The 26476-nt window shown below is 44.3% G+C and overlaps 3 protein-coding genes across 3 annotated transcripts in view; all 3 read right to left on the minus strand.

Annotated features, from left to right (window-relative positions):
• Nucleotides 1-666: 666 nt before the first annotated feature.
• Nucleotides 667-3917, minus strand: LOC135943573 (uncharacterized). The gene is made up of 9 exons (XM_065490198.1): nucleotides 3419-3917; nucleotides 3054-3183; nucleotides 2835-2987; nucleotides 2518-2773; nucleotides 2059-2389; nucleotides 1782-2000; nucleotides 1455-1731; nucleotides 936-1133; nucleotides 667-868 (listed from the first exon to the last, which is right to left on the minus strand). Exons 1-9 carry the CDS (start codon nucleotides 3626-3628, stop codon nucleotides 711-713), a joined length of 1932 nt encoding a protein of 643 aa, XP_065346270.1. The 5' UTR covers nucleotides 3629-3917; the 3' UTR covers nucleotides 667-710.
• Nucleotides 3918-5166: 1249 nt separating this feature from the next.
• On the minus strand, nucleotides 5167-7254 carry LOC135944002 (UDP-glycosyltransferase UGT5-like). The gene is made up of 6 exons (XM_065490675.1): nucleotides 6749-7254; nucleotides 6433-6695; nucleotides 6173-6377; nucleotides 5893-6115; nucleotides 5616-5835; nucleotides 5167-5559 (listed from the first exon to the last, which is right to left on the minus strand). Exons 1-6 carry the CDS (start codon nucleotides 7136-7138, stop codon nucleotides 5250-5252), a joined length of 1611 nt encoding a protein of 536 aa, XP_065346747.1. The 5' UTR covers nucleotides 7139-7254; the 3' UTR covers nucleotides 5167-5249.
• A 291-nt stretch (nucleotides 7255-7545) lies between these two features.
• Nucleotides 7546-26476, minus strand: part of LOC135944001 (uncharacterized) — a 46620-nt gene continuing 27689 nt past the window's right edge. The window contains exons 4-7 of the mRNA XM_065490674.1: nucleotides 17970-18407; nucleotides 16237-16672; nucleotides 13670-14080; nucleotides 7546-9815 (exon numbers count right to left, since the gene is read on the minus strand). Coding sequence (XP_065346746.1) covers nucleotides 8587-9815; nucleotides 13670-14080; nucleotides 16237-16672; nucleotides 17970-18407 — 2514 coding nt within the window. The 3' untranslated portion in view covers nucleotides 7546-8586. The remainder of the gene's footprint in view (nucleotides 9816-13669; nucleotides 14081-16236; nucleotides 16673-17969; nucleotides 18408-26476) is intronic.

The following is a 26476-nucleotide window of genomic DNA, read 5'->3' on the forward strand; positions in this document are numbered from 1 at the left end:
TGATTCGTCCCGCAACGATTGGAAGCTCAGGGAAAAAATCGATTGTCTAAATTAATTTCACAGCCCTACTTACGCCCGTTCAAAAAATAAAAAATATGGACTGCAAAATATATTTAAATTGATCTCCTCTGGTGGTTGCAATTTCTTTTCAACACACCGGTTTCATCTTCATTCATAATAATTTGATATGCTCAAAATTAGGAAAAAATTGCAACTCTGTCCGCTTTGTCCTGATCTCTATCTATCTTCTTTAATAAAAGTGATAACTTTAATGACTGTTTCAATGATCGACGAGATAATTTAATGACTCGTCATGAAAGTATTATTTGCAGTAAATCAAATTTTGTGAATTCTCTTTGCTCATATTCAACTTTACTCTATCCTTAACATGTTGTCTCTATCAAACTGTCGAAATATCTCTGAGTTTTTTGTTTAGTCTTGGAGATTGAATTGAATTTGAGTACTTAGGACTAAAGAACTGATTGTGAGAGGAAAACCACTGCCAAAAACTTTCCTCGGTCTACAATTCCACATGGAAGTCCAAATGTTATGTTATCTCAACCTCCATCCAACAAAAAAAAAAATCTTGCAATTACTCCTGCACACTGGATGGTAGAAAACAATAAATATTTTCATCAAATATTGAAGATTCTTAAAATGTCGGTATTTTCCTTAATTCAATCCCTTACATTTATTTGAGAGCGTTAATATCACATAATCAAACTTTGTCTTTGCACTTCCCACGACTGGTATTGGTGAAAAACTTTCCGCAAGATTGTCCACAACAGGGCTCCAGCGCCCATTGTTATTTGCAGATAAGAGAGGCCCAAAAACACGTTTTTGAAGTCTTCAACGCCGTCCACGTACACTGGAAGCAATATTTGTATAGATAAGTAAATTTACTAAGGGCCTTAAAAATAGACTCTGTGACTCACAGTTGGTCAACGCGACAAAGGGTATTATCAGAAGAGCAGTTAGCACGTCAACGGCGTTTTGCACTGAGTTTTTGATTGAAGCGCTGCCCCACAGCGAGCAGAGAATCGACGGCGTCATGTTTATCAGCGCGCCATGCGTCATTCCCACTAACACGCTGCCTAACGTGAGGCGGTCGTGAGATCTTGAATCGGAGAGCACTGCGAAAATGTTATTCATGAATTTACTTGTTGTTTTTGAAGCCGCTAATAGATGGCGCCAGAGTATACTTTAGATTTTAAGACAATTTCCACTGCGATTTCAGATTCAATCCTGCCACTGAGCAATCTTCACTTAATATGTTTTCTTTTGAAGTGCTGAAAACAAAATTGGTTCAGCCAATCGCCGTATAATCGAGAAAACAGAATGCACAGCAGGATTGAGTCTTAAATCACAGCGCAAAGTTCATTAAAAATCGAAAGAAACCACTGGCGCCATCTATTGGTGGATTCGATGAATTATAAGAAAAATGTATTTCTTACGCGCAAATCCTACACTTGAGAGGAGATAGATTGCTGAGAAAATGACGCCTTTTTGCCTTTTCGCGTAAGACATGAGGAAACAAGGCGTGCAGACGACCATACACGCCCAGCCAAACCCGGCGAGGGCCATGGAAAACGCTCCCTCTTGTCTGCGATAGGTCACCATTTGGTTCGCGACTGTCGGAAGCGCGGCCAGAAATCCAAGATGAGTTAGTTTCTGCGCCAGGTTTATTAGGACCGTGGGCAACAGTCGGGATTTGCAGATGTCCTTTAAACACTATAAATTGAATAAATTAAATAGTTGTAAAAATCTCAAAATACACGTACGTGCAACATCTTTGTCGAAAATTTGCGAAGTGCGTCTCCACAATTGCAACATTTTGTCCTTTGTTGATTAAACGTAAATGCTGCGGCTCTTTCCCCAGTCAACGATGAGGGCGTTAGAAGGGGTAGTGGTGAATCGCCCTCCACGGTAGAATCTTGTTGGTTGGACGAATAATGCTCGAGAGGCGGCATTGGCAGCCAACTGTCCCTGTTTGTTCGAATCTGTATACGACACAAGTTTAAAAATTTTATTTACGATTACTTCTTTGGCTATCTTTACACTTGACATTCGTCTTTTGGACAAGTCAAAGATGACATTCTCTCCTCTTTCCTCCTCGTCTTCATCCTCTTCGAGGATTTGAGGGAGAATTTCCACGCCCATGTGATTCCTTGGTCTTCCGTCATCCGAGACGTCCGCCCCAGACTCTTCCCCGCCAAAGCCGTCAAAACTAAAATCATCCGTCACGAGTTCTCCAGCTTCGGCATTGTCCAGGGGGTCCGAGGCAGGGTTCTTCCAGCTCCTGAACGAGTCATTGTTTCTGTTTGGCCTTGGACTGGATGGCACGCGACTGTAAACGACAAGCTCCTCGTCATCGGCAACTTCAGGAGCTCTGTTAAAAAATTAATTTTTGAATCAAATTGGCTTGACTGTTTGAGAAAATATTGATTAATCCTTTCACAGTAAAAATGAAAAATTTGAATCAGATTTTTATTCAACCTCCCAAAATTTACAACTTACGGCGTTGATATTTGTATGGTGCCATTTTTCTTTTTGCAGAGGAGGAGAGCGCCGACGACGCCGTTGAGAGTAATGCTGGCCTGCACGAGGAGCGCTCCGAACGAACCGTATTTTGAGACTAGTACCATCATTATCAGAGGTGCGGCGAAGTGGCTCAGAGATTGAGAAACACCGGCGAGGCACAGACTAACCGATGGGCGGAAATGCAAAGTCGCCTGCGCTTCGCTCTGAGTCATGGCCATACTGCACCCTAATCCTGCGATATACAAAATTAAAAATTAAACGTATAATGCCAGCCAGCGATAAGCAAAATTAACCTCCTATCAGCCCAAAAGTTACGATTCTGAGTTCTGTGCTTCGCACGAGGCAACTGGCGGCCAGGCCGATCGCCAGGACTAGAGTGCCGCAAGCTGCCAGTATTTTGCAGTACGACCCTTGCCTCCGCATACCGAGGAAGCGGAATATCGGCCCTGCTCACGAAATGGAATATTTAAAATTGTTTCACTGCTATAATAAAGGTGTATGTATGTACTCACGTGTCATGCACCACGTGAAAAGGAAAATTGTTGGCGGCCAGACGACCGAGAAAGGATTCCAATAATTTTCTTGAAACAACAAATGGTTCAGGTAGACGCCGTGTGAAACCAACACGCCCGAGACGAAAAACTGTTTGAAAGAAAACATAATGATAAAGATAAAGAATGGATTTTGGAATAAACACTTCCTGTTAAATGTAAATTAAAATAAAGACATGATAATTATATCAGACCGGTGTAAAACCAGTTTAATTTAGATAAGAAAATGAGTGTCAATACATAATAAATTCAAATATTTGCTACATGTCTCTCACAACTATGTTTGTCGTACACCAGTCAAAACAAGCAAAATAATAAGTACACACCTGTATGATAAAAAATCCGCTCAATATGGACCAAGGCGGGGTTTCTTTCGAAACGGGGCTGCTGTTGCGCTGGGCGTCCCGAAAGCACACACCGTCCCCGGTTGGTGATGTCACCGACGTTCTGTACCTTCCGCTGCTCCTCCGCAGATCTTGCAGGTGCCACTTTTGCAGCGGAGAGGCCCCCTCTGATCCGAATCGTTGCTGGTCCATTTCGAAAAAGGATCGCGCCACAGAAACAGTCACATTATTGCGGAAGGCCGCGTGGAATGAAAACTATTCTCGGGTCGAGCCGCGGCCGATGGAACGAACGCCTAGAGACACGCACAAGCGAACCGTGAAAATGCACTAAACAGGGACGACGAGTGACTCTCCTGATAGCGACGGCTGCTTGCTCACAAGCTTATCAGCAAATAAACATATCATAACGCGCACGATATTCCCTTTTATGAGGAAGAATGCGCGGCAGCTTTTTACCTAGTTGAGTCGATTCTCGCGCTCATTGATTTTCAAATTTAATGACCTAATTATTTTTACATTCAAATCAAATTTTTTTTTCTAATTGATCACATTAAAGTGGATTGATAAAGGGCAACAATTAAAAATCATTTGAATTGTTGCAGTTCATCGATAAATAAATGTAATAATCAAAAAAGGAGCTTGCTATACAGGTAAAAATTCAACTTTTCTTTAAAATTTACAGCGTATGACCACATTTTCTTGTCAGATTTCGATTCCTCTCGTCGAGATCCGTACTAAAGCGGAGGAAACATTTTCGGGAATAAACTCTTTGTTGTGAAATTCGAGTCAGGAGACAGTCCTCACCATTTGAAAAGCATATATGCTAATTTTGCATCCACTTTTTTTTCCAAAATTGAAGCTGCAAAATTAATTACTGTTTGAAAAATTAGCAAATAAAGTACAGTCAAAAATATTAATGGATGAGGAGGATCGAAAAAAACAGATGAAATTGTGATCTATACCTGCAGATATTTCCAGCAAACCATGAGATCAATTAGACGAGAAACGGCACTATTCACCCTCCGAGACGACGATAATAGCAATCTGGTAGCAAGGAGAGGCAAACAATCACCCAACCGCGAGCTTTATGAATGACAGCAGTGGATTCACGAGAGAAACTTTCGCGGAAGAGGAATTTCCGGTGCGGCGGAGGTCAACTGGGCCTTACCTTTTTGATATCGGCGGTAAATGGATCGAAGAAAGCACTGCAAGTGAACAGTGTCATAGTGGGTGGCAAGCAACGGACATCCTGCGTCCTGCGTTAAAATTTTCACGTTTTGTTATATGAAATATTTTTTATTTTGCCTGCCTAAAAATTCACTTTGAAAGTACTGAATCAAAATTATTTATTTTTTGAAACCAAATCATATTTCTTAGAAATACAACAAGCAATCCTTTTTAATAAAATAAATAAGTAGGTTGATTTCTCACGAAATTTACTGCGTCAAATACCATTTTAACTACATAAAAATCACCTCTCTCCCATTGTTAATTATCAAAATAGTAATTAATTTTGTTTCCAGCGTTCAACCATCATCTGCCTCCATTCTCACATTCGGGAATTGATAAAAATAGTTTGTGCGATAGCAACTGATATGGATTTTAACTCCAACTACAAAAATAAACAAGAACTGAAGATTTGCCTTCTTCTTTGTCATAGGAAGTTAAGCTCTTTTGCTGCTTCTGGTAGGCCAAAAACGGTTTTTATTTAGACTGATAAAAAGCTGAGCTGTGTGATTATTCTTTTATTAAAAACTATAAAATGAAAACAATTAAGAATGAAATTTTTTTATTCACTTCAAAATATCTTGATTTAGTTTTTCTTTTTCTTCTTGGATACTTCTGTTTTATTCTGTGGATTAGAGTTTCTGTCCTTCTTTGAACAACACAATTTCTTGATGATGCAGCAAGTAAGTATCAGAGGAATGGACGCGAACGCGATGAGGAACGCATACACATCTAGCAGATGCAGTTGGTACCACTCGAGATCGACGGCTGCGGATCTCAAATGGGGTGCACCGTTGTGCCTCAGAACGTATTCGGTCCAGAAAACAGCTCTTTCCAACGGCGTCTGCGGCTGATCGTGAACTCGAGTCTGCAACTCCTTAGCTTTTGCCAGGAACCTATTTTTATTCCAAAATATTATACAATATTTTATTTCCGACTGTGAGATACTCACTTTGGCTCATTCAAAACCCTTTTAACGGTGCTGAGGATCGATTCTTTGGAAATGTTTGTGTATGAAAGCTGCAGCGCGTATCCCATATTCTCAGACCTGAGTACATTGAGCAGTTGATCTCCCATCATGGGGATTCCAACGAGTGGGATTCCATTGTACGACGCCTCCTGCGTGCTTAGCAAGCCACCGTGGGTAATGAAGAGCTTCAAATTAGGGTGAGCTTGAAATTCATACGATTTTATCATTTTTGTTGATGATTAACGCGAGTTCAGCCAACCTAAAATAGACTGCTGCGGCAGCCAGGCCCCGGTTTTCACATTGTCCGGCTTTCCTGGCAAAACCTCTGGCTCCCATTTCCAGATGACCCTTTGCGGCAACTCAGCAAATGCAGATGTGAATGCTTCGACAATTTCTGGAGGCATGTCTTTTGCTTTGAGAATAGAGCCCATTGAAAAGAAAATAGCGCCATCCTTGGCTCCATCCAAAAACTCCTGGAGATCCTACAATTCCGTATTATTTGGATTAAAAAGGGGGAAAATAATTTCGCTTATATTTACTTTTGGCAAGGGACTGGCATTTTTCTTAATCTGCATGCCTCCAGCTTCAATTATTGCGGGTATGAATGGACGAGGATAGTTAAGACTGAAATGGCCGTTGATAATTTGGAGGCTAGCGGATTTCTGCAATTCCGCTACTGTCGGCGTGTCCGGTCCGAAAATTTCTTTCGTCGCTGCGTCCACCGCAGGGAAATGGAAATAAAATCTTAAACATACAAAAATAATAATGATTGTGCTTTGATTGCAATTGATTTTTGCACCTGATGAAATTGACGATGTGAGTGACGAGAGTGTTAATCAGTCGCTCGGCGAAGGTCATGTGGTCTGTAAATGGCAGAAAGAGATTTGGCACGTACGAAGTCGGCTCGGGGTTCCCGTTGCCCAGCTCGTAAAGCGAAGCCACTCCAGTCGGAGCGAGCAGAATCAAAGGCGCTTTATTCAGCCACGCGAACGGGTAGCCACACTCGTTCAGGAACATTGGCACGAGGACCAAGTCGAACTTTTCTTTCATCAAATCTTTCACCTTGAACATTGCGGTGTGTTACCAATAAAATGAGATTTAAAATGTTCACTCACCTCAGTCATATTAATAATTTTTGTGCACAACATAAAAAATTCTGCCGATTCGCGCCACTTTCCCAGCCTCTCCACGACGGATTCGGTGCTCGCCTGCACGGTGTTGAATTTGCTGAAAAGATCTCGTGCCACCTTGGCATCGATCTGTTTGTAATTCTTTGACGGAGGATTCTTCATCGGATACGAAGTGACCACGGTGAGGTCGTGGCCCCTTTCGGCCAGTTCCGTGGTCAGAGCATTGTAGAAGTTATTGTGGCTCTGCGAGGAAAACCCAAAGAAGGCCAAAATCTTGACTCCTGGCACATTCGGAGGAGGCTTGGCGGCGGCGCACGAAAAGCACAGCACCACCAGCGCTAGCAACACCAAGCTGCCGCTCGTTGACCTCGCCATCTTTCAAGAACTAATGTGAAATACGATTCTCTATCGTATCATCGCCTCTAGATGTCTGATGAAAGAATTAGCTAGTGTTAAGCAAGTCATTCAGCCAAAGATAAGTATAGCCGCATGAGCGTTTTTAATGATAAGGATAATATTTGTTCAGTTTGTTAAACCGTTATGAGATGCTTAACTTTGAATCAAAATAGATTTTAATGAGCCTAATATATTAACATATCAATTTTACTGTGATGTTCAAGAAATTCACGGCAACTGGATGATAATACAAAAATACTACACGCAGTATTAGCTTCATTTTAATGCCTTATGAATTCCTGATTTGAGCTTTCAAACGTAAATTTTGTTCTAGATATAACCTACTTTTTGCTCAAGAATGATAATTTTCAATAATGAGAGTCACATTGTGTAAAGGATGAGGTTCATTTTATTTCAATAATATATATCGTAAATTTATGAAATTAACAAACATTATAATTATAATATAATTATCTCTTTAACCTCTCTTTTGTATCAACCGAATTCTCTGCGCACCCTCTTCGATAAAAACACATTTTACTCACTCGAAACTCATGCACAAATGTCTGCGTTTACGTCTCCTTATACATCGTTTACTTTTATGCTCTCTGTACACGACACAATAATCTCGTCAGTATGTAGTGTATGTAATTTTTATTTTTAATGTTTGGTTCGCAACAACTTTGGGCTTCGTGTTTACATCATTATTTCGCATCTCGAAATGACGTACCAGCAGGAACAAACAGCTTCTCTGGTACAGAGCGCGTACGAGGGCAAATATTTTGAGAAGAAATTTGTCTATAATAGAGGGAGAGAGAGAGAGTGGTTCAAAGCTGAGAATGTACTTTATCGTCGTGAGAGTTGAAAAATTATCAATGGCGATTTTATCACGAACGAAATTGTGGAAACCCAGCGTGTCTGGATCAAGAGTCGTGTTTTGAGCAGCTATTTTTTGGGATTAAGAATGACGAGGAGGTTTTATTTGCAATTATGACTATTGTACGCGAAAATCAGAAAGTTCTGGCGTTGCATTCGTAAATAGAAAGTACACTTATTGCGCGCAAATAATCTCTCTGAACATCAATCAAACAGCCGTGTGTGTGTGTATAACAACAATTGCACCTAAAATTATCAGTATGTAAACAGCATTTAAAACGCGCGCCTCGCACTGCAATATAATAAAAACAACGGTACAATAGTAAGCACGAGAGAGCGAGGAGAAACAGGGTCGACAGGCAATATTGAAGCTAATCATCGATCTCGTCTCTCAAAATCGGACCATTTTCATCTCGTAGGATTAATCATCAGCACCTGCTAGAGTAGAGAGTGTGGAGTGGAACAACGGCCAATATAGAGTCAATACAAGCGTCTTGGCAGGGGGTGGTCTCACGGGGGGCAAATGCAAAAGACGCAGCAGTCGGTTGGGTTCACTCGGCGGCGCCGCCGTCGGGCTCGGCGCCGACGTCGATCGTCCGCACGCGGCTCGAGTCGGTGGGCACGTCCTGCAGGCGGGCCGGGTCGGCCACCGGCATGATGATGCACATGAACGTGCGTCCGCTGGCCGCGTCGCGCGGGTAGATGGTGGTCGGCGTGAACGGCTCGCTCGACTCGACGTAGGCGCCCAGCTTGCGGTAGACGTCGGGGAACTGCTTGCGCAGCGACACGCCGCGCTGCTTCAGCTGCCGCTGGATGTTGGCCGCGACCGTCTCGCGCCGCCGCCCGGCCTCCTGCTGCGTCAGCGACATTGGCGTCAGGATCAGGGTCTCCGGGTTGTCCAGGTCCCTGGTGATGGCCTCCTGCTGCACCGGCGGCGACGAGTGCTGCTGCTGCTGTTGTTGCTGTTGTTGCTGCAGCTGCGCGTGCGCCGTGTGGCTGCGGTGCAGCCGCACCTTGGCGCACCTGGTGATCACCTGACGCTCCCACTTGACCGCGCCCGAGCTGGGCACCTCGCTGACCACGCAGGTGGCCACGTAGACGACGAAGCGTGTGTCCGGATTGTAGCCCTTGCAGAGGCGCAGCAGCTCCTTGTATTGCTCGTTGCCCATCTCGGTGGGCAGCAGGTCGGACCAGCGCACGAAGCACGGCTCGCCGGGCAGCAGCGGCTCGGCGGCGGCCGAGCCGGCGGCCACGGCCGCCGCGAACCGCTCGGCCAGCTCGGGGCTGGAGAAGAAGACCTTGACGCAGCCGCGGCCGTGCGACAGGTAGCCGCGGCGCGCCAGCTTGGACAGCAGCTCGAGCGACGGCTGGTGCTCCTTGCAGGCGTTGGCCACCCGCCGGCAGAGGGCGCCGATGCGGCCGTGCAGACACGTCTTGCGGTGGCCCTTCTCCCAGTGCGCGCGGCGGCACTCGCGCGAGCAGTACACCTGCGCGTTGCAGTTGTGGCACGTCTTGAAGGTGCGTCGCGCCTCCGCCAGGCTGGCCACCTTGCCGCACTTGCTGTACCGGCACCGCACCGAGTTCTCGTCCAGCGCGGCGCCGCCCGCCGGCGTGCTGTCCAGCGACACCTCGCGCGGCGCCGACAGCGTCACCGGGTCCATGTCGAAGCTCACGCGCCGCGTCTTCTCGGTGACGCCACCGCGGTGGATGGTGCCGCTCGAGTGGCGCCGAATCGTGCCGCCGACCGGCGCCGCAAAGCCGCCCACCTCATTAGCTGACCCTGCGGAACACAATACGCGGATTAGAAATTTCGCCTCTCGCCACGCGTGCCGCGAAAACTAAGAAGAAAAGATTGTTGCTGTGTGTTTGCGACTGCAAATTTTTTTACATCTCACTTCTTTTGGAAACGCCGGAAAATATTTTGCTGTTTTCTAACTAATTTAGCGAGTGCTTCGATATTTTTTCTTAGTGCAAAAAGAGAAAGAGGTGCCGTGGAAAGTGGAGTTTCACGAATGGGTAATGAATTGCGGTGCGCCAATTGCGGTGATCATTTCAATGGCTCTCGAGCTAATTTGCGGGCTCTACAAATGTGACACATTTGCATAGCCCGCATCGCATGCACAAGTGCGTCTTTCGTTAGTAAAGATTAGCAATTCAACCAAGCCTCCTCACGCATGGCCTCTAAAAGTCTCAAACGGTCCAAAGTTAAAATTACTCTCGCAACTATCAAAATTACAACATGAAAAAGCGTCCAATGATGGTAATAAAATATGCACCAATCGGAATACGGTGAAAAATAAAGAAGCAGTCTCAAATCTGATGCCAATCATAACAAACTCGTTAGTTTATACGAATATAAATCGAATAAATTGCAGCCATGTGTACGTGTGTGTGTCTGGTGTGTGAGAGTCTCTCGTTAATCTGTTATATATTTAGTTTGTTCATGCCGCAACACACTCCTGAGTAAGTGTTGCAATGACAATAATGTAGAGTGTGTATATTTGAAAATGGCGGATAGAGTTAAGTTGCTGTTTGTTTTCTGTGGTGCGTCGAATGCTCTGGTATACGGCACACATGCAGAGTCGGTCTCATCTCAATGAGCGTTTGTTTGTATCTGTCTGTTTTGGGTTCGTTTCAAGAGGGGAGCATTTGGAATAAATCAGCAGCAAACTGTGAACACAGAAAACTCGTTACCACATCCAGCACATAATTTGCGAGTTGGGAATTAAAGCGGACAATGTTAACACACGTATTCAAATGGTAAAAAGCAGCATTTCTACAAGAATCAGTATGTAAAATGTAATGCAACCAACAAAGCTCGTCAATCTAAAGCTCTAAATCGAGATGGAATTGGTTACTTACTGTCGCACTAGAATTTTGAGTCAATGGAAGGATATTAAATTGGTAAACAACATGCTGAAACCAACATTCACTTTTTATTGATGATTTTGATTGATGGAGGGGGCATTCAGGGGTTCATAACGTTTGCAAGGAGGCCAGCACAAGTTCCTGACACTGTATTAAAATATCTGCCTTGGCCTTTTCCCGTTAAACTGTCACAAATCTATGATTTTAGTAGTTTTTTGTATCACAACATATTCTTCTAAAATACAAACACTGATAGGACAACATCGAGTGTTCAGTTATCTACAAAATCTGCTGTGCTTTTAAAAGACACCCAAACTAGAATATTTTAAGCACTCCAAATTCGGTATAAATCTTTTTAGATTGTAAAATAGCTAAATCGTTATCAGAATTTTTGTTTTTAAACAGCAAAATCAGGAACTCAGGTAACTCTTTAATTTTAATGAAGCAAATTAATAATTAATAGGGTTGTGAAAGTAAGACGTTTTTTCGGGAAATTATATAATAAAAAATTCACTAGAGCAGGTAATATTTTAAAATGCAATAGTTAAAAATTTCCAGTTAAAGTTGGGAATACTGTTGAATGGTGGTTAGGGGGATGTTTGGAGGGACGTCTGAATTGATACCCACCCAAGCCACTGAAAAACAGCGACAAAGAAAGCATAATTTTTATTCTCTTTGCATGAAAATGTTCCTTAATTTTTAATACTGTGGCCAAAATTTCTAATAGCGAAGCAAAGTCATGCACTTATCTAAATATTTTGAGTCAATTTAGACGGTTTTAGACTGTTTTCAGACGCTTTAGACGGTTTTACATGATTTTGGAAGCTCAGAAAAAATAATTGACCACCTAAATTTCACAGCCCTAATAATTAATTACATTAATTTGGCAAAAGCTCTTTAATCCTTTAAAGAGATTTATTTTGGCACATCTTATTTTGATACGCTCCAAAACTCGTATCATCCCTCTAACCAAAAACTTTAATATATTTATTACAAACTCTAATTTTGCTGTTCAAAATAACTCTGTAATTAACTGCTCACATCCTTTTAAGTTTTAGTATTTTTACTTTGCAGACATCTCATTTTGCTATCGCGGTTAGTTCCGCTTTCGCGAAATCTCACCCCCAGTGAATGCCAGCGGCGGCGGCAGTCATGGTGGCCGAGTTGAATTTGAGCGCGGCCGGTTGGTGTCCCGAGACAGCGGCTACCTGTAAGATGCGCTCCTTGTGCATCCGGCGCTGCTCCTTGCGCTGCTGCTGCTGCCGCTGGTCACTGTCTGCGGCCGGCGACGCTGCTGCTTCTGTACTGTCAAATAACGTCGGCAAAAGAGAGCTTAGCAAAGGCAAAACAGGCCAACAGCGCAACACACACGACAATCAGCTGGAATATAATATAGAGGTCAGGAGACGAGACATAATATCTTTCTGCCGCAAATGAAATTGGACTGCTCAAAGAACGCTTCTCATCAAAACAAAAGTAGTGGCAACAAGAGGAAAACTGGTGCTGAAAGATTGCTGGCGCGTGCGTGATAGAGATTCAAAGCTACTTGATGGTTCCATTGTGGCCAAAATACATAATACGCAGGTCGGCACAAATCACAGGCTACTCTTTACTAATAATTATTTTGGTCTGTTGTCTGTCGTGTCTCTGTTTTCACGTGTTTCATCCACAGAGGAACTAAAAACTAGGAAACGAGCTAGCCACGTGCCGAGAGGGTCGGCACGCAGCTCGGGGGCACACCGAAAGACGCGGTCGGAAAGAACGCCTGGCGTTGCCCGTGTATGCAACCTGCACCTCAACCGAGTGCAGCCGGTTGCATCTTTGCTGTTGAATTGATTGAAAGATAAGAGAGACCTTTAAAAATGATTACTCTTTTAATGCGTGTTTTAATCATTGAAACAAGTGGTTTCCACCCCTTGGGTCCGTCGAAGGAGCGACATTCCTCAGGTCACGCAACCGAAGGAAAGTCGGTGACAAGCAAGAATTGCCGCCGAGTATCGCCAAACGTGCTCGGAAGTACTAAAAAAGCATTAAAAACCAGCCTGGGAACGGATCTCAGGTCGGGATACCCTGAAAAAGGTCGTTTGGGTATCCCAATTTAAAGTCCAATCAAAGACCTGTCCGATGAGGGGTCGTGGTCGATTATCGGACATACGGCCGAATTTAAATAGAAAATAAAACGATTATTGGAAAATTTGGACTTTTTCGGAAAAATAAGCTGAAAAAATCATAAAAATTCGAAAAATGATCCGATTTTGGAAAACCGCATATGGACGGACGCTCCTTACAAAAGGGCATCTAAAATCAGCACTGTCCGGCCCATAGGGTCCCGCCTGGGCCCCGAAAACAAAAGTTTGAAATGTCACAAATTTCGTGTTTTGGACTTTTAAAATTCATATCTCAGCTGCTATGGGTCGTAGCGATAAAAACCAAAGTTTTTCATACTCGCCGTAAAATTTTGCGTGTTTTAGGTCCAATTGCCGCAGCCGCCCAAATTCCGCGCTATTTTAAAGTGTTTGGTTTTATTTTTTTTAATTCACCTACTGGTCAAATTTAGTTTTTTACTTGAAAAAACGCGTCCCCGGAACGAAACGCTCTTTCATCTTTCAATCCTTCCAATCGAAAATTGAATGTTACAAATCCTCACTGAATCGAATTTTTAACTATTGTTGCAGACGCCAGGTTTCCCGCGAATCGAGTCCGGCGGTGGTCACCCGTTGGAAGCGGTTACTAGGAAGAAGACACGGACTTACACTGATCTCCTACCTTGGTCGGCAGCGTCGTTCTGGTCACGGTGTCTGCCGGCGCTGTTGAGCAGGGTCATCGAGTTTCCCGGCGAGATGACCGGCGAGGGCGACCGCGAGGCGGTCGGCAGGCCGAGCAGCGAGTCGAGCACGTCCTCGATCGTGGCCGACGGCGGGCTGGCGGACGAGTTGCCGAAGTTCTCCAGGAGCTCCTTCAACTCGTCCTGCAGCTTGGGCTTGCCCGGCGGACCCAGCAGCGGCTCCAGCTCGACGTCGGACACGTCGGACGCGTTGTCCTCGCACGTCGACGGCTCGATGTTGAAGTTGATGTTGATGTACTGCTGGTACTTGCTGGTCATTTTGCTCGGCGGCAAACACGGTTTGAACTCTGGCGAGGGCGTGACGACGACCTTGGGCTCCTCCTCGTCCTCGGCTGCAAAGCGAGCGCCAGATTTGTAGTTGCGCGCATTCTTGTTTGCACGCAGAGCTTTACTCTTGGCATACGCAGGGGAACTCTTTTAATACTTTAATGGCTAGGTCGTAAAAGCGGCTGGGATCAAAATTATACAAAAATAATGCACTGTTTGCTAATGGGTTGCGCAAATAATAAAATACCAAGTCAAAATTAAAAACTCGTTTTACGGTGGAGGGAAGGATTTAAATTTAAATTATAGGTCTTTCCTTCTTGTGCATTAAAATTTAGTCGTTACGTTGTTGGTTAAAATAAACTGGCTGCAAAATTTCTTTTTTTTTGTAACTGGGTTTGGTTAGTCTGCAAACTGTCATGCTGTGAGGCCTGTTGTTAGTCGACTGGCCTTTCGACTTGCAATATCGACTTACCGCGGTCTGCTGATTTTTTATTGTGAGAGATTAAAAAAACGGGTTGCGCCACGTCGCTATAAAACAACAAAACTGTATCATTTTACAGCCTTTGATTCAATTCGATATTATTCGTGTGTTCAATGGAAATAATGTTGTTTCGTGTCAGATAGAAAAAATGTGTTCTGCTAAACTATTAAAAATGAAGACACACAGATGCCAAAAATAATAAAAACAACAACATCAATTACGGGTCATGCTAGGAGCAAAGGAGAAAACAAAACTCAAAGGGTTAAATGAAAATAATCGTCACTTTTATTTTATGTACACATTTGACAGAGGATTAAATTAATAAGTGATAAAATAATCATTAGCACGCTTACATTTCAAAATGGTTAGTGTGTGTGTGTTGATAATTATGCACATAGGTATTTTTATCTCTCAGCTAAGAAATAATTGAATCGTTACGCGGAGACTCCAAATTAACAATAATGTACATGCCAAAACAGTAACACAGGTCAAATAAATCAAAAGTAGCTCATCATCCAAAGAAAAGATAAATCTGCAATAGCGGGTACAGTGAATGTGCATTATTTTCTCGCCATCTCACGGTTAAACTGAACTAAAAATCGAAAATACACAGTACAGATCGGTATGGACAGCACACATCATGCTCAACTTATAAAACAGTAATTAAAGGGTGTTACATTCAACTCAAAATTGAAATGAATACACGGAATAACAATGGAAGACGTTGGATTTGCCTCGTTTCGCGAGCACTCTCAATGATTATCTGTATCGCAAGATAAAATTGAAAACGCCGGCCAACAAAAGCCGAGCTAACATTACCAAAAGTTACAGTCTACGGGGGCCAGTTGGCTGAAACGGACAGGGGGACTCAGACTAGGGTTCAGCCAACAGTCAACTTAAGTAGGGCAATTATATTTATTAGTCTAGCTATATAAGTAAGGGACACTTGGGTCCGGAGTGGCAGCCGCCGACGGCCGACGAGGGTGGCTCGGCCCCGTTTTGGACCAGGGGGCCAGGCCCCGTTCGCGGCCACGACGACGACCCACCAAGCCTGAGACCCGAGTCGACCTGCGTCTCAATTTTGAAGAATATTCGGCCTGGACGGGGTCACTCAATCTAATTGGCAAGCGGCGGGGCGGCCACTGCACCGGAAAAAGTCACTTATTTGACCTAATGCAGCGGCTCCAGAGCCCGCGCCGCACCCTACGCCTATCTCGCATCACGACGCCTAGAACTTGCACAGACAAGGTCAGTGATGCTCGTGCCGTCGGGGGGTGGCAGGGGGATCAGGGGGAGCACGACGTACAGTGAATTAGGAAAAAATTAAGAAATCAAAACAAAAGCACTCGCTACAGGAGCGGTTTCTCCTAGCGTGTGTGTATGTGTGTGTGATTCAATTATTGTCACATTAGCACAAGCAGTAAGAATCGAATCGGTGAAAAGAGAGAAAAAACAACTGCTGAGGAGTGTGGAGCCTTTCTATAGAGACTCGAAAAACAAAAGAGAGAGGTGAGGGGAGAGGGTCGAGAAACTCTGAATTTGTGCAAACTTGCAGATTTGCATGGGCTTTAAGATTACTATTCACAAACGATTTACACAGCACTTCTGAAGAGTGAATTACTTTAAATTTACTGCCGGGTTACGAAATGAGCGCCGTGCCAAACTCGTGATTTCTACGTTTGGCCAGGCGTGTATATATTAAATCCTGTGTCAGTCCTCGTCACGCCAGCAAATACTCACCATTGCTCAGCCTGCCGTTGGCGTGGTTGATGATGACGCCGCCGGTCTGCATGCGCTCCGGCTGCGCGCAGCCCGGCGTCTCGTCGGGCATGCTGGGCGTCTCGGGCTGGTCGATGGGTCTGCTGCCCACGAACGACGACTCAACCCACAGCCGCGTTTTGCTGCCGCGCGGCGACGGCGACCTACCCGGCCGCGCCGGCGACAAATTCTTCTCGTTGACGTAGTGCACGATGGCGCTGGTCACTTCTTTGATGGAAGATCGGACCTCGGCGTTGTTGGGCGTCGTCTGCGGCGTCGACGTCGGTGCCGCGTTCGCTGCGTGCGGAGGCTGGATGCTGAAGGCGGGGTTCGGCAGCGGCGGCTTGGTGGTTGTCGCCGCCAGCCGCTCTGCTGGGGAACGGTAGTACGTGGGGGTGTTGTTGGCCAGCAACTTTTCCTGAAAATCGTCACCAAATTAATAATACAAAGAATTTGGAGAGTGAATATTGGTAACTATACATAATGAGAAAATTAATTTTTTATAACAATTTAAATCAAGATTTTTGAATAATCATTAATAATTCAAACATGTTTAAAATGTTCCCAATAATTTAAGCCGACCCAGAGAAAAAGGTATTCGTGATAATAAGAGGCCCATAATATGTGATATAATTCTGTCAAGCTTTTTTCACGTCATTTATGAGTTAAAAATAATGGATGGGTGGCATTAAGAGATAATTTTCTCATACTGGACAGAACCTGTTTGGCCCCTAAGGCCTCATTTTTACACTCTAGACACCCATCCATTAATGTAATAAAAGCCATAAACTATTTTCAGACTTTAAACCTTTGCTCGTATTTTCAAGGTTGCAAAAAACCAGAATTTTTTTAATGCAGTGCACTGGTTAGCCCTGCTTTTTTCAATTTTTCCAACTTCTCGCAGGCAATGTTTGCAGCTCAGAAATTCCAGTAATTTTTCTAATCATGACCTCAACTTGGAATATTTTTAGAGGCAGAAAATGGCAATTTAAAAGAAAAAATCTGCTCGGTAGAGGAAATTTTAACCACTCGTCCGCAAATGTTAGATTTTCACAGGGGAAAATGGAAAAATTCATTTCTGGCGCAAGATATTAGTAAAAATTGAAAGGAAAGCTAAATGCAACCCTGCGTAGATTTATTCTTTTGGTTTTTGTGTTACAAAAGTGTCCAGGTAAGAATATTTCAAGTAAAATATGCGCATGCGAAGAATAAAAGAATTGTAAGTATTTAAAATTTTTAGTTTGACTTTAAATTTATTTGAGAGGCAAGATTTATTGATTGGAAAGAATCAAGGTGCTTCAATTAGTGAAATGTTATAATCTACAACGTCATTTGTTCCAAGAGCTCAACAAAGTCAACCTGTTTTCACAGAATTCCTCAAAGCTCAGAGTCATAATCTGTCATTTCAGGAGAGATATGCTTGCATTGCCTTAACATAAATATGCCAAACTAACCAAAAACTAATACCACTATAACGATATGTGGTAAATGAATAATAATTGTGATGGAATTTATTTTTAATATTTAATTTTAAAAAATTTATTTTTGCATGATGAAACAAAAAACACTGTTTAATTAAACTAGAAGTATTATTTTAAATAATTACATTTTAGATTTTCGCAGCACAGCTGGCGATTCAAAATAGGTTTCTGTCATTTCTATTTAAAATTCTCAATTTAAAAATATTTTAACTACGGAATTGCATCTGTGTTTACCTGTGATCGCCAGCCAAGGTAAGGCTGTCTGTATTGGAAGCTTGACCTGGTGGAGCCGGAAGGCGACGTGCTGGCCGAGTTGAGCCGCGACGTGCTCCATCTGGAGAAGGGTGCGTATGTGAACGAGTGCCGCTCCTGGGGGCTGGGTGACACCACGGGGCTGGGGCTGGAGGCGGATGGGGTCTGGTGTCTGCTGCGCAGGTGGGGACTCTGCTGCAGCGACGACAGCGAGGTGGTCTTCGAGTTGAGGCCAGGCCATTTTGAGTTGTTGCTGGTGCCGGCCGAGCTGCGCCGGTTCAGCAGGAAGGAGCCCGTCGGCGCCGCCGGGCTGTTTTTGTACCAGTCGGGCACGTCCAGCCGCTGCAGCGAGCGCTGCACCCGCAGCTCGTGCTCGGACAACTTGCGCTCGCTCGTCTTGCGAAGCTCATTTTCTGGAGGCTGTGAACACACAAAGAGAGAAAATGGTCATCAAAACTGTTCGCAAATAATTATTGGAATATTTCTATTACGCTTTCAATGTGTTGCACGTTGCGTAATTTGTAACGTTTGACGCGCGGCGTTCCTTGAAACATGGTTTTAGCAAAGGGAGCGATTGATCACGAGATACGAGCTTGGCACTGGCGACTGACACTTTTACATCCTTCCACGATCACCTGCTCCCACCCAAGCAATTTCATCCGAAAACTTGACGACTAGAATGCTGAACACTTCTACTGGAATGACATGAATTCTAATGCAATGCCAGAAATTTCTGGATGTAAAAGTCACAACAGCCTGATCGGAACACGGGAACATGCGTTCAACGCATTAAAGATTTATTTTTGTCGGATGCGTTATACTCCTTGCGAATATTTGACAGAACTACTCTCTAATAAGGAAAGGGGTTAAAAAGGAGCTAGAGTACATAGCTTATGGTTTTTTTCTGTTTCCTGAGAGAGTCGATTGCCGCATTGTTTGCTCTCTGCTGAAGTATTTCATGACGCAATGTATGCACTTTCCACTCCCACGCTTCCTACCCTTCTCCGGTAAGATAACAAAGAGAAATTTAATACGTTTTACGATCTACCTGCAGTCCCTGCAGGAGAACTGTAAAAAATGCAATCAAGCTGGAGACTTAACTATAAGAGCAGTTTTCGAGATCGAACCTTATGACCCCCACACAAGTTTATCGAATGAAAATATTTAAACAGTTTGCTGAATTTCGACCCAGAAACATCCAGCATATTAAATTTTATCGTAATTTAGAACAACAAGTGAATGAGTTATAAGAAAGCGCACTGTCGGTTGGGCCCTTCGACCGCAGGATAAACTGGATGTCAGTATCCATTAGTTGAGGCTTTCAAATATTTGATTTTGTTGAAAGATATTTTTTGTGCAGTCAGCGAAAATTCATATCATTTGCATTGAACGAGTTTTAAATTACCTCCTCTCTGTGGTGAGCAAATAATCCAGCTCTTATCTGTCAATATTGTAGATTTCATAAATCAACAATATGACGCTATATATAGATATTAGAATTGACCTATACACTCTTCAAAGAGGATTGATAGTGCAAAAGCCTGGAAAATGCTTGTTGCCAATGCATAAACTCATCCCATGGGATTCAGTTGAAACCAAAATGGAACTAAATTTTTGAGAAAAATGGCTTTTTTCAAATGGTGAGGACTGTCTCCTTTAATTAAAATCCTATTTTATTTCACAATAAAGAGTTTCCCTAAAAGGTTGAATACGCTGTTGGACAGATCTCGATGAAAGAAATCGAAATCTGCCAAGAAAATGTGGTCGAGCGCTGGAAATTTTGGAGAAAAATTGAAAAATTTGAATATTATTTACTTTAAGCAAGGTCCTTTTTTGATTAAAAAAATTTTTAATCGATCAACTACTAATTGCATCCAACAATTCAAAAATTTTGAGTTGTCATCCTGCATCAATCCCCATTATTGAAACAAATTAATTGACTCTACGTGTTTTATAATTCAAGGAAATCTTATAATCTTTCAATTATTTGAGAAAAAAAAAGAAGGAGTGTCCACTATTTTGCAAGAGCTGCAATTATCCCCGACCTGCCGGGGGAAGGGTGGAGATCAATGGCTTTTTGACTCAATGAGTGCGCTGTACCAAACAACTTTTACTTCTTCCCTTGGGAAATAAATCTAATCAATCAGCACAAATCAAAACCACACCGCGACCGGGCGATTATTATCCAAAAACCCTGAGGGCCTCTTTGAAAGGCAGCGTCGTTTATTACCTCCATAGCGCGCAGACATCGATCAAAAGCACGATCGGCGGGCGAATTAAGACAACGTGGCCAGCAAGCAGCAGCCTTTCCAAATAAGTTAGCTCCGCTCGTTATCTCTCGACAAACTTTTCTTATCATCGCATGTTTATTTTATCTTATTTGTTTGCAACACCCAGCATTCCCAAGATGTCCGCGCGCCGAATTCGCTCGCAAGAAGGGGCCACGGGTTGTGTGCGCTTCCAATATATTCATTCTCACGCGCCGACGCCTTCTGCGTGTTAATCAAGATGCGCGAGATGGACCATAAGTCAGGCGAGCGTTAGTTAGTCAGGGGCTGACGGCTGCCAAAAGTCTGCCGAGCTGGGAATGTGGGTAAAAAGTCGAGTAATTTCTTTCCAGCACACGGGGCGGTGATTTTCTAAAAATAGAGGCCTCGGCACATCTCTCACATGGACTGGCCGCGCCAACACAGCAGTCTTGCCGGGAGAGGGGCTACTCGTATAAATGTATGTAACTGGAAAGCGTAAAAAGAGCCCGCGCGCGGAGAGAAATAAAAAGAACATGCACTTGGGAGCGAACACGAGACGCCATACTTCGTCCCCCGCGGAATTCTGCTCGAATATTCGTGGAACTCCAGCGGCGGCCAAAATAGGATTGATGAGCCGGGGATCTAAACAAGTATTAACTGCCATCAGAAATGGCGTGTTGCTAAAAACACACGAGCTTCTTAATTAAAGTGCTTGGAAGCAATTGAAGGAAGTTTTACTCTTCGCCTCGATAAAAATAACACTCGACATTCCAAATAAAGCTGGCGCTTGGATTAAGCATTGTGACTGTGTATATTTACTCTGCGCTCTCTAGTAACTCGACCGAACGGCCTTCTGTTTCAAGTCGGTCGGGTATATAGTGACCGTGCACTGGGAGATGAACCGGCCGATAAGCGCCGCTTTTGACCTCTCTTTTAACGACGGCCGCAAGTGCCGCGCGCGCGTTATTGCTCGAAGGGGACCCAGCAAGGCCTTTCTTTATGCTACTTCTCGGTAAAAGTCCAGCAGGCAACACAACTATTTGTGCCTCCCCCACCGAACGCACCCTCCACCGCGAGTGGAACGAATATCATCACTCCCTGCAGAGTAAAAATACACAGGGAGGAATGCCGTGGCTGCGCAGCTCAAAGACCTGCCCGCACCCTGTTCTCACAGATGAAATTTCGTTCGCTCTTTCACTCAACTAGGTTGTGACGTGACGATTTTCCAACGCGGCAAGGACGTCGTGCTAATGGATTGAAATAAAGAGGAATGCTGTGGAGTCGGTGCCAAAACAGAAATCCCCCACTGAAGAAACAACACAACACGCTGCTTGTGTTACAAGGCAGTGGTTTTTCTTTGTACTATTAAGAAGTGTTGGGAAATGCTCTGTAACAGTTTCCTTATTTCGAAAATTTGAGTTAAGTGTTATTTTGCCCCATACTTTGCCATATCTAGACAAATCATATTATTAATAAAAGGTGAGTAATCGGTTCAATGACTTTCCCTTAAAAGATTCTTGTATTTGACATTTCATAGCATAAAATAATCCCGCAACGTATGATCCATCTCCAATCTAACTAATTAAAGTTAACTTTAGATTAATAAACCGCTTGAAGTAATTGAAATTAGTTCATTCGACAGTAATAAAGACAATCCAATAGTGTGGTTTGATGTACAAAGGGCAATAATTTAGACCACATTGCAAAATTACGTTTAGTTCAGTCATTTTTTTGAACCAAAATTTCTTTCTAAAATTTAGTAGATTAAATATGGATCCGGAGCAAAAATGAACATGTATGGATTTAGTGACGCAACCACATGTTTTGATTAGGGGAAAACATCGATCCATGCAGACTGTAAGCAGAAAGGCATTGCTACGGTTTCATGGGACGACTAATGAAAAAATTATTCGCCCCCCGAAACACGTTATTCACGTTTGTGTGTCGGCTCAACACCGAAAAAGCGGGTCAAATAAATACTGCGCCGCACGGAAAAAGTTGGATGAAATATTTATGCAAAACAGAGGCTCGTGGTAAAAAGTTTGCGAAATTGCGGCTTAGCGTTATTAAAAATTACTCACGAGGGTGACATAGTTGAGGCCAGCCTCGCTGCCGATTCTCCGCTCCCTCATACTTGCTAATCAATAGCAAATTGCAGCGCACACACACACACACTCACAGTCAGTAAATATTCTCTTTCGGTCGCACGTAACCCCGCGAGCGAGCGAGCGACTTAAGCGAACTGGCGCGCAGCTCGGCTTTGATAAGACTGGCCTCGCTCGTCGACTGCTCTTTCCACCTTCGCGGAGGGGAGGGCTCGGCCAGGTAAGACGCCGTCTCTCGGTCTCGGCGCCCAATTGACAGCCACCGCCTAATTGGCGTGCTAATCAAATAATCGATTCGCGCGGAGCTCCAACTCGTCGCTCCGGGGTGGCTGCCTGCCCGCTGCTGATAAGCTCATTTTCTCACGCAAACACGCACCCGTGTGTGTGTAACGCACGTTACTCCGACGTGCTATAAACATTACTCGCGCCGAGTTTCGTGCGTCAACAACTAACTCACATCACTGCAAAAGTGGCTTTTGAATGCGAGTTAGCGCCCAATCATAAAACGCTTTGTTCATGACAAAATGTAGAGAGTGAATTTTTCATTTCAATGGCTTTGCAGTTGGTTCAAATATGATGTAATGTTCTTGGAAATTTTTGTTGGCTACGTGATTTTAATATTTTTCTGTGGCAATTTCCCGAAGAGACCTTTCATTGCATAATAACCGGGACTTATACAACATCCATATTTATTCAGTAAATTCTGTTGATGGAGTACAGAGCAACAAAGTTGTTTGAGTGTTTATTGGCACAGCTTCCCAACTTGCACAAGCCCGAGCAAGACTCTATTTTGACTCGATTACGAATAGCCCCAGAAAGAAAATAGCTTTTGGCGCCTCCGATCTTAGCGAGACTGCAAATCTCCCCCAATTAACCTTGGCTAACGCATCCGTGCAGGAGAGTTTTCATTCCTCTGCGCCCATAGGCAAGCCTATACTCGATTATGCACGCGCATTAATGAGCGGTGATTCACGCCTCATTAGAGGAGCGAGCGATTCTCCGGTCGTTGCCGAGCGTTTAATAAGGGGCCGTCTCGTTCAAGACATCCGCTCGAGAATATTGCCTGTGCACAATGGACGCCCTTGTTGTTGGGCTGGACTTTCGAACATGAGAGATCATTCCAAGACGGCCGCTTCGTCAATCAGTTGCCGAGTTTGTTTTCCCTACGGGATGGAACGGGGGGCCGAGCAGAATTGAATTTCACTCCCAACCGGACTTCATTTGAGAGAGTGTATTTACTTATTGAAATCGGATATTTCCACGCCACACGTTCATTTAAAATAAGGGGCCGGGTGTTCGGCTCTGTACTGCTCGCAATAAGTTAAGCAGGGAAAACAATAACGAAGACAAACCCAATTGAAAGTTTTAAATGGTTTTAATGGTGCTGGGAAAATTCCGTCTCTGGTTCGTGAAAACGCTTGCACGCATATTTCAGAAAGAATTTCCATTGCTAATGTCGTATTGATATATCGATGCGGACCTTCTCGTTGAGTGTAGCAGCAATGAATCAATCGTTAAAAATAGTCGCGCACGCCTTAAATTTCGTGAGCTACTTTAAAAGAGACATAAATTAACAGCAATTGTGTGTGTATATAAATGCGCAGGAAACACGGAATTCGCCGCAATGCCGTCCAGATACTGACAAGGCTGGGAAGGTTAACTCGATTCACTAAACAGGCCGTTTAGTTGAGATGGTCGTCGCGTCGGGGTTTCATGTGAATGTCACATCAGCCTTTTATGTGTGTAATTAAACGTTGTCGCTCGCCTTAATCGAGCGATGCAGCTTTTTAATCCTCGCGCTTCGCAGGTCACGCGAAATGCTGCTTCAACTCGCTCGGTTTCTCATCTTTTAATTAAATTGCTCGGCCGAGAGTGGGAATACACGAATCCGAGGCTAATTGCAAATCGAAACAATGCTTTTGTTGTAAGTATACGCTTCGCCCGGTTGATGTAGGTCACACTGAGGGTCAAAGCAGTTGCCTGCTGCTGGTCGCCCTCATCCCGCGCGCCGAAAATCAATACCTCGAGCGCTTCATAACAGTGCACTTAACTCGCCGCGCGCGCGAGTGAGACTTGCAATTAAAATCGCGGGGAACAAAGCCCCCTCTCCACCGATGAGAGTTTCACGCCAAAATAATTTGCAGTGTTTGATGAAAACACGTAACGATGATTGCGTAAATAAAGCTTCGAGGGTTTTGTGGCATCGATTTTGATGATGGACAACGCGAAAAGGGGGCAACGTGCAGCGTAATAAAGCGTTGATTGCACAATCAAAGGAAAATAAAGCGGTGACTTTACTGCCGGCATAGTGGTGACTGTCAGCCGCAATGAGAATAACTCAAATTATCGAATTACGCGAGCCAGCGGCGGCGGCAGGCCAGACAAACGACCTTTTAACCCTTTGCTCGACGAGACCCGACCATTACTCAATCAAAATTTGTCCGTGCGGCTGGCATGCACGAGCAGCCACCGAGATTTACGGCCGAAAAGCTGAAATATTCAGCGCAGAGCGGGTGGCGAGCGCGCTTGAAAATCAATATATGGAGAAGCTCGGCGGGCAGCCCGGAGCACGAACCCGGTACACATCAGCGAATTGGTGTTTGCGTCGGGCAGGTTGCATACAGGGTCAGGTACTCACGACTACGTAGATGACGATCCTGGCCGCCTCGTCGAGCAGCAGGCGTCGGTGTCCGCGGCCCGCCGACACCATGGCCGGGCCCCTGCTGCGTGGGTGGCCCGCCGAACGCGCCCTGACACCCCCGCTCGACACTTTAGGCCTGGTGTCGTCGACGTCGGCGGCCGAGGTGTCGTCGCCGTGCATGCACGCACGCGGCCCACGCACGCCCGACGGTTTCCAGCGGTCCGTGTTCGGCGGGCGAGTGCGCCTGCCGGGGAAGCCGCGGCGGCATTTTGCCGGCACCGAGGACGCGCCACCTCTTCTGCGCTTGTTCTCCGAAAACGACGCGAGAACGACCGGGGAAGTGCGAAATGGCGCGTCGCAGCCGCCGCCGCCGCCACCGAGACACGCCGTCTGTATGGCTTCCACGCTTTGTCAACAAAACTGATAATGCGTGCAGCGAGAAAAGGTCATCTGCGGTTGGAACGTGCCCAAATCGATCCAGCGTGCCTGGTGCTAATTTCAGTTTGTTTACAGGGACAATTTTTGTTTCCAAAGTGAGCAAAACATCTGGAACCGTTGAATTTCAGGAATCAGAAATATAATCAAGACACAAGACGAAGAGAGCAACCAGTGCATCGTAATGTCATCAATGTTGTGTAAGGGCAGGTATAGATTAAGGGACACGCCACTGCTGTTTCCCAGATTATTGGTCCTTGCCGATTGTTTGGTATTAATTTCGATAGTTAAGAGCAATGAAGACGTCAAATTTTAATGGTTTCTCCTTTTTCTATCATTTTAACGCTAATTTAAAATTTCCGACTGCGCTCTAATATGCAGAAATTTTCAAAATACATTAAAACATTATTTCCTAACGTTCATTATGTACTTTAAAATCTTTCACGTAATTCTACGTCAATTTGAAACGTAATTATGAAATAATCAATTTGGTATTTCATCTCCGGAAATTCTAAATTACGAAAAACTTAAGTAATTTTGGTATATCTATCAAAGCTGTTGGAAATGGTAGTACAACTGATTAAATTATTGAAAAAATTTACATCTCAAGCGTATAATTTTTTATTTGATTGAGTTTAAAAATTATATTTCGGATTCTTTCACTGCCCCGAGGTGAAAACGAATTTAAGAGGCGCTCGCATGCACAGCTAGCACATATAGCAAACGCGATTTGCGTTGCGCTGGTGCCTCTCCGCGCTCTCTATGTATATTTTCAATAATGTTTTCTGGGATTAGGCCCGCAAGCGTATGGGATCCAACCGTTCTCCCCCAGACTAAAACGAATTAATTCCGACGCGAATGGCAACTCTTAATTCTGGCAGGCTGACAGTAAATTTCACTCTTTGTCTAACCGAAACGCGTTCACTGCTTGGGAAAACGAATTAGCCGGCTTTAATGGAGTCGTCGTCGTCGTCGTTCTCCCGTCCGAGTAATAAAAAGAATCACCCAGCCAGCACGCGTTGCACACACACAAGATGTGTGAATGGAGCCATTTTTCGC

This window comes from Cloeon dipterum, chromosome 4 (assembly GCF_949628265.1).
Source record: "Cloeon dipterum chromosome 4, ieCloDipt1.1, whole genome shotgun sequence".
Lineage (NCBI taxonomy): Eukaryota > Metazoa > Arthropoda > Insecta > Ephemeroptera > Baetidae > Cloeon > Cloeon dipterum.